The 11984-nt window shown below is 41.3% G+C and overlaps 1 protein-coding gene across 3 annotated transcripts; it reads left to right on the top strand.

Moving 5' to 3' along the window:
- The first annotated feature begins 206 nt into the window (after positions 1-206).
- GNG4 (G protein subunit gamma 4) lies at positions 207-11929 on the top strand. 3 transcript variants are annotated; one of them, XM_042892124.1, is made up of 3 exons: positions 207-246; positions 5989-6093; positions 11680-11929. In XM_042892124.1, the coding sequence occupies exons 2-3, from the start codon at positions 5998-6000 to the stop codon at positions 11806-11808; spliced, it is 225 nt and encodes a 74-aa protein (XP_042748058.1). In that variant the 5' UTR covers positions 207-246; positions 5989-5997; the 3' UTR covers positions 11809-11929. The 3 variants fall into 3 exon arrangements, with proteins under 3 accessions (XP_042748058.1, XP_042748066.1, XP_042748048.1); XM_042892132.1 differs by lacking the exon at positions 207-246 and adding an exon at positions 363-397; XM_042892114.1 differs by lacking the exon at positions 207-246 and adding an exon at positions 521-563.
- The last annotated feature ends 55 nt before the right edge of the window (positions 11930-11984 follow it).

Raw genomic sequence — 11984 nt, 5'->3', positions numbered from 1 at the left:
CCGGCGCGAGCTCCTGTGCCAGAGCTGCTCTGCCAGCTCCGCGCTCCAGAAACGCGCAGACGCTCGCTCCGCGCCATTCGCTGGAAGCGTCCCAGCGGCTGACCGACTGCGGGGTGCCGCGGGCGGGTGCCGCCGCCTGCGGGGGAGGAGGCGAGGGCAGGGCGGCTGCAGAGCGGTGCCCGGGGAGCGCCCGCGCGGCCCCTGCCACTGGCGGCCGCGGACGGCTCCCGCCTCGCCGCGCTCAGGGTGGGTACCGGCGGCGCGCGCCGCTCCTCAGGGCCTAACGGCTCCGCGGCGGCTGACGGGCGCGCGGGCAGAGCGGCCGCCGGTGAGCGCCGCGCTCCTCGGGCGCGGGAGCCTCGCCTCGCCGTGTGCCTGGAGCCGCGCGCCGCGGGAGGTACGGGCGGCCGAGTGCCGGAACCGGGCCGAATCTGCCGTCCCGGGGCGGGGCCGGGCGCAGGGAAGCAGCTTCTGCACTTTCCCACTGGCGGGGCTGAGCGCGGGACGGGTGCGCGGCGCTGCTGCCCGGCCGCCGCGTGCGGTGCTGCCGCACAGGGATGCGGGTAACGGGCGGGGACGCCGCCGTCCGGCCGGGGCGGGTGCTGCGCCGTCTCTGTGCCTTACTTCTAGTTGGAACGGTCGCTTTTACCTGTGTATTTCTTTAGAAGTTCGCGAGTACCTTAAACTTCGTCAAGGAAGCGAAATAGCGGAGGGGAGAGTGGGGGTGGACTCTGTGCTGCAGACCTTCTGCTGCCCCGCTGGTGGTGCATGGACAGCATCAGAGGGTTGTCCATGCGAGGTTGGCTGCTGCCTTGGCTGCTGGAGCGCTGAGAAGCGAGTTGGTACTCGCGTACAGAACGCAGCGTGCCGATGTCGGAGCTCGGCAGCTGAGTGTCGTGCAGCGCCGTGTTAGATGGAAACAGAGCCGCTGAAATTGAGCAGGTCTGCAGTTACTGGTGAAGTCACCGCACGCACAGAACAAGAGTTATGTTGTCCCTTTCTTGCTAAGAGCAGCCTTCCCGGTAACCATTTCTGTTGGTGCTACCAGGTGTCTTTGAAGGAGGTGGACTTCCCCTCAACCTCTTCAGTATCTGTCAGCTTGGCACAGAACAGCTGTGAGGCTGTGAATGTTCTGTTTGTATACCCGGTGCGTTTGCATGTGGGTAAACACATACGGGCTCTTTCTGCCATTTTGAGTTTGGTTTGCCATCATGTCTGACTCAGAGGCTGTTCCCAGGTATGTCTGTGCCTGGATTACCTTTGGATAGGGAAGATTACGTTCTGCTGAGGTGGAAGTCCTACAAGATCTGGAGAGGGCCATAACATTCAGTAGTTTTGAGTCCACCATTTTTGATTGCTGAAAGAAAAGAGAATGCAACAGTTTGAGTTGGGGTTTGTCAGATTTAGTTCTGCAGTATACACCTTTAGCTTTACTTTAACTGTACTTGGAGGTGCTAGGGCCGACAACAGCAGGACTAGGGGAAATGGATCCAAGTTGAAGGAGGGAAGATTTAGGTTGGATGTTAGGGGGAAATTCTTTACAAGGAGAGTGGTTAGGCCCTGGAACAGGCTGCCCAGGGAGGTTGTGGATGCCCCGTCCTTGGACGTGTTCAAGGCCAGGTTGGATGGGGTCCTGGGCAACCTGATCTGAATGTGTATGTTTGGTGGCCCTGCTAGGCAGGGGGGTTGGAACTACGTGATCCTTGGGGTCCCTTCCAACCCGGGTGATTCTGTGATTCTGTGTGATTCTGAGGTGTAAGAAAATAAGCTTGCTGTACAGCCTTTCATCCCACTGTAGAAAACTGTACCGTAGAGCTTGAAACTGGGTGTTGCTTCTGTGTTATGCAGTATTTCAGATTCTTTCTGCATTCTTTTTCTTTAATAAGTGTTTAGAGGCTTTGGTAAATGTACATTGCACCTCTTACCTACACGAGGTCAACCTTTACCTGCAAATATTGATGTAACTTCCTGGGTTATCAGGAGACAACTTGGCCTTTGAAGTGCTATAAGGTACAGTCTAATCTACTCTATAAACAATGCAGAAAAGTTGTTCTTTACAAACATTTTATGAGCCCTGAGAGGAAAATCTTTGGCAATCAGTGAACTGCATCCAGGAAAAAAAAAAAAAAAAAAAAAAAAAGAGAGAGAGAGAATGAAGATTACGTGGGGTCAAAAAATCTAACAAGAAAAAAGCCCTCAGCTGAGCAGGATGGGAAAATGCCACTGTGCAGCCTGAGGATATGGCTGACCAGCATGGTGTCAGCCCACAGTAACTGCTCGGCTGGAAAAGGCCATGTAGCTGCTGACCCTGTTCTTTTTAACGTGGTCAGCATTCCCCTTAAAGAGCCATCGAGAACGGATGGATGAACTCAGCACATTACGTAACCATATTCCGGATAGATGAGATCCTGTATGATGTAGGACTACTGGCACACGCCAGTAACATGCAGACTGCACGTAGTCCGTTCACTAACATAGTTACTGTAACTACGGTGACTAGCAGAGCCTGTGTACCTTCGTATCGATCTAACTTAATAGGAGACTGCTGGAAAAACAAGCAGAAATGAACACAGTGAGCACAGCTGAGCACTTTCTGGTTTGAGGATTGTAAGTAACTGAAAAGGTGGGGAGAAGTTATTCCCTGTGGGCATCCTGCCACCACGTAGGATACAAATGTTAGTGTGCCATCCCGGGAGCATGTAGGCCTGGAGAACACCTGAGTGTCTGCAGGGAGTGCTGCAGAGAGTGCTCAGGGCTGTCTGTCAGGCTGTGGGCTGGAGCTGAACACTGAGACAGAGATCCCATGGCAGCACAGCTGGAGGAGTTCTCATCTGACCCCCGGGAATGAGAGTTCACAGAAGGGATATGTAACAGATAGTCTATTACAATTTCTTTTCTCTCCAGAGCTTTATTTCTGAGCAACAAAGTTGTTTCATTAAAGAATATTGAGTATAAGGTTATTAGAGGATATCATAGGATCTGAGGATTCGCAGCCAAAGCTTTATCTGCTAAGACATCATAGTTTGATTTGAGAATGGGAATTACTCTCATAGTCGACGTCACTTAATGTGTGATAGTGTCGTAGCTGATATGCTAGTGCTCTATTTGTGCATGAGGGAAGCCAGAGGTATATTTAGCTTGTGAAGTGTGAAGTAGGAGTAACCTGCCTTATAAATTCTAAAACGCAAACTGGCTATATGGAAAAACAGACTAGACACTTAAATGGATGCTAAGCGCTTCCAGAAATACAGTGGTTAAATATTTAAGTGTGTGTAAAGGTCAGGAGAGGAGCAGGATTTGGAACACAGTACAGCTATGTGCCTCAGGGCATAAACAAAACTCTTACTAGGGATAAACACAAATTTTCTACAGTGGCTGAAATACCTTTGGCCAGATTTTTTTCCTTTTTGAAGTTTATTTATGAAGCCTTCCACTCTGATTGTTTCCTGAAATAGTTTACCAGAGTAATGCGGATTTTCTTCTTATTTTTGCCTCATTTGTTGTATCAGCATGCACTATGCTTGTGGCATCATTTGAGAAAACGGGGTTTGGATTTTTAAAAGCATTTCAGTGACATTTTGACCATCCCTGAATCCCCTTTTCACTTCAAAGTGCTTAAAAACCAGGTGGAATTACTGGAAACACTGTTCTCTTCAGCTTCAGTGCAACCAGTAACATTTCACATATTCTCATTCTAGTGCATAACTTTCAGAGGTTGATTAAATTTATCAGAAAAGCTAAGCAGATCTGGAATTCTCTGTACTGTTCATGGAGTTTCAGTCTCTTAATTCAGTTTAGCTGAAATGCATTATCGAAAATCAGATTTCTTGTTTGCCTCTCAACTCGTGCTGCAGCAAATGGAGACTTGCCTCTGTACTTAGCTTAGATTTTTCATCTCTGTGGTCATTATTAGTCCAGCCATGAAGATGATAACATTTGGTGATTCATATTTGTGGGAGTATCATTTTGTAAACAAAGATAAATGTGTTTGTTCTCATCTTTATAAATGGGTCAAACCTTAAAAGCTAGGAAGTTAGGTCAAAGAGGAAGCCCAGAGATGAGCTTTAATTCAGAACTTTGCACTCTTCTGGCTGCCTGAAAGCCTTTTGTCCTTGCCCACTGCAAGTCAGAACATACCTGAGCTGTTTGAAGACTGGCTGGTGGATTGGCTCTGGGGTTTCTTTTGTACTGTATGTTGCATTTTATCCAAAGCCATTTCTTCCACATGCATTTAATCCTGTGCTCTGTGAGGAGCATGAGTTAGCTGATTGTAGACAAAGACTGAGAGAAGAAGTAACATTTCTGTGTTCTAGCACAGTTTTAGTTAGGGTGCATTTCAGGGAGAAACTCGTGTTCCATCTAAATAGCATTTGCATGCACAGAAAGTGTTCTTTGTTTTGGCATACATTATTTTGGCACACAGTATAATTTAAAAAGTAGCATTTCTTCTTCCTAGGTTTATACAAGTACTGTACAGACTACCTAGGGCACATGGGTTGGAAGTCTAAGGTTCCAGAGTGGTTATTCATCTCATTTGATCTAGCAACAACACTGAGAACTGCATGGTAATGAGTTGACTTACTCTCATGCCCTTAGGAAGGAGCAATTCAAGAAAGCCACTCAAATACTGACCTACCTTAATTAGGTGTCTCTTTGACCAGATCATGCTGTTTGAGCTTGGGTGTAGACCAGGCAGTAATTACATTCTTTTGTCTGAGTATCTGCAGACCAAGATGACTTCTGAAATGCTGCTACTTGAGTACTCCTAAGGGCAGAAAAAAAACAACTTACTTAAAGATAGCTATGAGCTGCAGGGTCTTTGGCACAGACCACTGCCTTTGTCACTCATTTCCCAGCCACGGCCTCACTATTCCCAAAGCTTTCTCAGTAGTACTTCACTTCCTTCAGATTAATCTACTAACAGCTCTTAAGAATGGTAAGCACAGCTATCAGATGCTTAATTGAAATCCCTATGGATATCACTCCTTACTGTACCGGTTCCTTGAACCAGGCATGGACCATCTGCCTTGCCCTCATGGGCAGCAGTTACATCCACATACAGGAATGCTTTCTTGAGCACGCTTTGCAGCTGCTCCCTAAGAGAAGCAGTAAGAGTATATTAGAAATGCCTGGAGTAAATGGCAACTTGATGTGAAACAGAAAAGTAGGAGGCTGAGGATGGGAAGAGGTGCAGAACTAGGGTTCCTGCCCCTTCATCAGAGCAGATGTGTATGCTTGCCCATATTAATCCCTTGTGTGTCCTATTTGTTTCTGTTCAGACAAATGGTAGTGATTTCCCAGATTTGTAAATGATCAGGCTGACAATGAAAAAAATACCAGCTAACAATTATACAAACAATCTCTTTGCTTTTGGTCAATTCTTTTTACAACTCCAAGTGCATTTAAGGTCAAGCTTTTTTCTGTACCAGCCCATTAGACTACTTTTCTGAATGAGTTCATTTAAGGAAATTACAGTGGCTCTGAGAAGTAGTACTCATAAATTGAAATAAAGAGCTGCATCAAAAGCCTATATCAGTAACCATGAGGTGGTGAGCAGAATGTGCTTGTGTGATACAGTTTTATAGTAATTTAGTTGCATTTTTCTGATCTTTTTCTCATGTTAGTAGGTGTAATCAGGGTGTGGAGCCAAACTGCATAGTGACTGAAAAGTCACTTTGTGAACAGCTGTTCTGTGCTGGCACTCTGAACCAGGGTAACAATTTCTGCACTGGAACACTGGCAGTGTAATCTCATATTGTTTGCAGAATTCAGACAGTGCTTGCAGTTGAAGGTGCAAATACGTGATGCAAACAGGTACTATTGAGTAAGGGAACAGGTATAAATGATATGTGACTTGTATTTGTAACCCACAGCCTGGCATGGTCAGTATGGTGGGGTGGGGTTGGTTAGATTTTGATAACTGTCTTCTTCCTAATTGGTGCATTTGCTAGCTATACTTCTAAACTGTCTCAACTTTGCCTCCTCCAGGGAAACAAAATGAAGGAACTAACGTCAAACAGTACAACCAATATATCTCAAGCTAGGAAAGCTGTGGAGCAATTAAAAATGGAAGCATACATGGATAGGATGAAGGTAAACTGAGGCTTATTTTTCATATCTTGAGTCCGTTTCATTTGAATTCATTTGTGGTATAACCTCCCTCCAAAAAGACCTGATCACCTGAAATCAAAATCCTTATTGAGGAATAACACAGTATCAGGTCATAAACTCACTAATTAGAAAGACAGTATTTATGACTCAGAAATATTAGTACAACTGACACAAATAATCAGTCACAAATAAATTTCAGTTGTTTCGCCTACTAGTGCTGTCTTGTCAGAGACAGCTGAATTTGCATAGCTATAGTTTCTATTTTGTATAGTATCTTGACAAACTCATTTCAGATAGAAGTACACTCATAGAGATGGGTATTTCTGCTTCCTTCAGTATGGCTCTGCCTTTTCAGCATAACCGTGCAGGTTAATTTTCATTTGAATCAGTCCCTGATTCAGGTCATGTTGCAGCTGTGTGAACAACAGAACTGACAAGGAGGAAAGTTAATGAGTGGAAGAGGGAAGGGCTGGAAAAATGTGGGCTAGTTTCTTGTAATTTGAATTGTTGATCCTTAGTAGATTATTTAGAACTTGCTTTTATATAATCAAACTATAACTTTCAAGTATGAAATCATTAGCTCAGTTATGCAGATAGCTTCATTTGTTAGATGTATAATGACATTCTTAATTACATATGTAAGAATTACATAGGTTACTTTTTGCAGTTAGTTTAATTAAAAAGAACACAGGCACTAGCAGGACCTAACAATCATCTGGCTTGCAAGTGTAATTATTTTACCTTTCAGCTTGGGACCAAAAAAGACACCAGAGACGTTGACATGTTTCAGTATTCTGAAATACATGATAACATAATGTATAGCTAAAATATAACTAATGCTTATATTATACTAATACAAACTAAATGTGATCCACAAAAGGCTGATGTCTTGATTTCTAGAACGCCTTTGAATAAGTATATGAGGGATTATGAAAAGAGGTTGGTTTCCTTATTTCAATATCTGTTTTCCTTTTCATCTTTGAAATGATTAAGTGTGCACTTGGCAAATTTTGCCAAGAGGCTTCAAATGGTTCCAGTAGGAGATTTGAGTTTTCAGATCATAGCTGCAAAATTAGAGAAATGTTATTTTTCCTGGCTTCTTGCAACTACTTAAACTAGCTAGGCATTTAACAAAAGATCAGCCCCTTCAAAATAACTTAATCAGACTCTCTTTTGCAAGTTATTAGCCAAGTAGTTATTCCCATAGTAGACAAGACCACATTGTTAACGTTAAAAAGATACTTTTCAAAGTACCTATGTTGTTGACCAGGGAAAACAAATGTTCCAGCTCATTTTTCTGCATCAGAGGCACTTTGTTTTCTGTGGACAGCAGTTGCAACAATTAGGTCTGCTCAATAAAAGTTCTGTAGTTAAGATACATTTATAGTTACCCATTCCCTACTGTATTCCAGGTGTGGGTTTTTTTTGTTTTTTGTTTTTTTTTTTGTTTTTTTTTTTTTTTGTTATGAGTTTATAATCAAGTCCTGCAACCATTCAGAGCAGCAAGCAATGCAGCGTTTTGGGGTTCAACAAAAACAACTCAGTGTGGAAGTGTGAAAGGAGCAGGGCAGCTATAAAAGAGAAGATGAAGTTATTGGCACGTGGATTGGTTGCAGTAAGGTGTATTACTGTGGTGGGTTTCTGTAGACCTTAAAAATCCCTGAAGGATTGTAAATCAAACCTGTCTTACTTCTCTGCAGAAGGAATGGCTGGGATTATAACAAAGTAAATAGAAAGCAGGAGGTGCAGATTCAGAGATAGAAAACATGAAATGAAATCAGATGAACAGTGGCCTCGTGACTTGTAGAGTAATGCATCTGCCAACGCTGTAAAGTTGAGAAAGCAAAGATAATATTGGTGCTTTATCACTGCTGTCCCAAGTATAAAGCACTATTTAATCTTCCCTTCAAAAGCAGAAAAGCAAGGAGGAGTGGTCTGACATTAAGCATCATAGTGTATCAGCTATTACTACATTTTCTTTTTTCTTTAAGAAGATAGAAAATATTCCTAGCAGATCCTGAATAGTGTTGGGAGATAAATGTGGTGGGATTGGCAATATATGTGTGTGAATCTCTTTGTTTTAGATGTAGAGGATAAGCAGAGTGGGTGTCTAAGCAAAGGTGGTAATTAGTCACAACCTATGACAAGACAGATGACATAGTAATTGCAGCATTTTGCCCTGTCACTGAAGCTTGTAATTATTAGTGCAGCTAACAGGATTATGTTCTAGCTTTGGCTGTTTTTATCACCTCTGTTATTCTAAAATGTAATGTAAAATTCCACAATCCTCCTAAGACTGATTCTTCAAAACATCAGAAGCATCAGAGTTGAGTGTTTTCGTCTTGTTTTGTTTGACTTTTTCTTTTGGTAATTTGACAACCAGACGTATTTATCATTAAAAAATATATATATACTTTTATAAAATGTGAGATTGATGTGATACTGATGTATTCCATCCCCTCCACATAAACAGCTTTAGATGTTTTTAAAAAATGAAATGCTGACTTTTTGCTAGAATTCATCAATCAAGCTGGAGTCCTATATTTTTTTTAGCCACTTCTGCAGTATGTAAAAATTACTTTTCATCTGCAGAGCGAACTATTGCACAGGTGAACTGAAATGATAAATGTGTGCCAGTTTTGTTTGAATATTCAAATTAGATGCTTTTACTTTAAGTCTTGCTAAAAGCTGACCAGAAACTGCCTGGCAGTATTCCCCTAAAGGTGAGTAGAAGCCATGGTAGACTGGCCTTGCCTTCATTTAACTTCCTCTATGACAGAAATAGGGCGAGTAGCACACTATTTTGTGTGGTAACAAACCAGAGTGTTAGCCAGTAGGCCACCTCTGCATGCTGACACATGCTAAAAAAAGCTATCTATCTATGCTGTAGCTTTAATATAATGCGTAATGCAGAGGTCTTCTGCCACCGTTGGTCTGAATAATCACACTGAGCAGGAAGTGTACTGGAGGCAAAACTATATTTCGCTTTATTTTTTTGGCCACCGCTCTGAATTTGGTTCCTGTGGCTGTGAGCACTGTTGGCAATGTGTTCGCTGCTGCTGCAGTGTGATCATCTAATTTAACTCTCCATACTAAGTGGTCATTTTTCCACTGCACAAGCATGAGCTATTTCAGTTCTTCAGTGAAGAAATTGCTATAATTCAGTTTCATAACCAATGTAATCCTCATGGGAGGATTTCTCCTCCTCACACCTTTTCTTGCTTAAAGGATGAAAATATACAGCCTAGTGCAGGCTAGGAGGCTGAGTTTGTGATAACGTACAGAAATCTGATGATGTTCCTCAGTACCATCCTTTTCATTGCTGTATGATGACTAAGCACAGTAATATGTAGAGAAACAATTAGAAAATTATATCCCTGGATTTATACCTTCAAAAAAACAAAGCAACATACTTGGGCTGCTGCAGCTTATCCATATGTGGAACAATCATGACAATTATGGGTCATCTTATATCAATCTGCTTAAGAAGTTGTTGGCTTTGTGAGTAAAATATTTCCTAGTAAACTTTCTCAGTACCCTGTTGAAGACGAGCATGCTGAGCATCTTTAATAAATCCATTATCCAGGACCTAGAGAACTAGAGTAGGTCTCCATTAGATTTTATGGTAATAAAATTTATTATGATATAGAACTGTAAATGCTATTGAACCTTTTTGTAGGCACCTATGGCTCAGAATTTAACTTGCTCTGTTTGTGTGAAAGACAGTTCAGGACCAAATAAATCAACAAAAGCATAAAACTGCCTTAATTGGATAAATGCAGCTGAGCTCGAAAGAAATAGAAAAGTGGAAATAAATATACCTGTGATTGTCATTACCTGAAGATACTTCTCCAAGATGCTGTGGTGTACATTCCTCCTGCAGTTACTGGAAACTTGTTAAGTTCTTTGGTGAATGAATTTTCTGCTCATTTATATTTTCTTGAGGTCCGCGCAAGTCATTAGCACAGAAAAACATCTTTGCTGTTTTTTGAGGCTCTATACGAATTTAATAATCAGTCTACATTGTGCTTCTCTTTGGAAAACCTGCTGTTCAAAAATTCACACGTAAATTTAAAATTGTGAATATAACATGCCCGCACTTTTGGCTATTATAGCTCTACCTCTGCCCAGCTTTTTGTCTTGCAGACTAATTCATAGCAAACTAATTTTAAGTAACCTGAACACACCTGCTTCTTCAGCTGGGAAGCCAACCATAGAAAATCTGTGGGTTTCAGCATTCTGTAAAGGCATATTTAGTAGATATTTTAAAGATAGAAAGTCACTTCTTATCTTCTGGCAGTTAATTTAATTGTTGTGTGAATCATGATTTGATATCCATTGACTTTGTAGAGCTAATCTAAAGCCTACCACAAGATGGACTTTTGCCAAAGCAAGCAGAGTGTGGGGAAGCTAAAGCCAACAGTGATGACACACCTGTCATAAACATATCTGAAATCAGATTTATTTTTCCTCTTTGCTATATTTGTGCAAAGATGCTAACTTCAGTGTTTGACAAAGGAAAATCTGTCCTGGTGATCAGGGGAAAGACTTTGTAAACTGTCTCATTCTCTTTATCATAATACTGAAAATGCAGTAATTCAACAAAGCGAAGAAATGCAGATAATTGTCAATATCTTGTGAACTGAACAGAAGTAATTCATGTCTGTATGAATGTCCTAAGTTCTTGAGGGGAAAAAATCTCCCGAACAATTGAACGACAGTATTCTCAAGTCACAAAGTTGGAAAAGTTTGAAGATTTTAGCTAAACCTCAAATAGTTTCATCTTTCTTTCTTGCAAAACTTCTTGAATATCAAAACACTGTTACATTCCTATAAGGAATGTATAGCTTATTTATAGTAAGGATAAGCCAGATTTTAGAATTTGGAGATGTTACAGTTTTTTATTTTAGAAGAATATTTAAGTGACGATCAAATTTAATGTGATGACTGAAACATTACTTAGAATAGTTTACTAAACAGAAGATAATAGTCTGAATTATCTCATTTAACTTAAATGAGAACTATTATTCAAATTATTATTTTTACTCCCCATTTAATATTTCATTTCTTAGTTCCATTTCCATGCTCACATGCCTCAAGATCTTTTTTTCCACATCCAGATGTGGAAAGGATAGAGAGAGTCCGTAGAAAACTTTGCAATTTTGCTGCTTTGATGCCTGGGAATAAGAACTGAGGCAGAAGGCCTCAGAAGGCACGTGTCTACAAAGACATTTGTCATGAAGGATCCCTTTTGCTTACAACCAATCAGCAGATGGATATTTCAGTGCGTATATTCTCCTGACCTCCCTACTGATGGAGATGAAAAGCTGAATATAAATCATATAAGTCAATACCATGCCCTGTCACTGGGTTAGGTAAAGTGTATATGAGGCTTACTAGGAATAATAAGAGCAAATTCAGAGCTATGGAGTCTGATAACATGAAGAGTAAAGCAGTTTACTGTTTGAAGACAGTTTCCAATTCTGCACGTTACATGAAGAATATTTACGCACTGCCAATTGGTTTGGATTTAAGTGTTACAGTGGTTCTTCTTTTTTCTTCTGGTAGGTATCCAAGGCTGCAGCAGACTTACTGGCATACTGTGATGCTCATATTGGAGAAGATCCCCTTATTATCCCAGTGCCTGCATCTGAAAATCCCTTCAGGGAGAAGAAACTCTTTTGCACAATCCTTTGAGTCGGTTTTCAAGTAAAAATATTGTATGTTAAAATTTGGTATCAGTGATGCATGTTTTTGGATTTAGCATATCTTCCTCGGATATCAATATTTAACCTAGGATGACAGTGTTTTTAGAAGGTAGTGCATTTCCTCTTAATAAATAAATAAAATAAAAATAAAAATCTTAAAAAAAA

The sequence above is a fragment of the Lagopus leucura genome, unplaced genomic scaffold, assembly GCF_019238085.1.
Source record: "Lagopus leucura isolate 7727_CA_CO unplaced genomic scaffold, USGS_WTPT01 Super-Scaffold_73, whole genome shotgun sequence".
NCBI lineage: Eukaryota > Metazoa > Chordata > Aves > Galliformes > Phasianidae > Lagopus > Lagopus leucura.
This window is presented reverse-complemented; position numbering and strand designations above follow the sequence as displayed.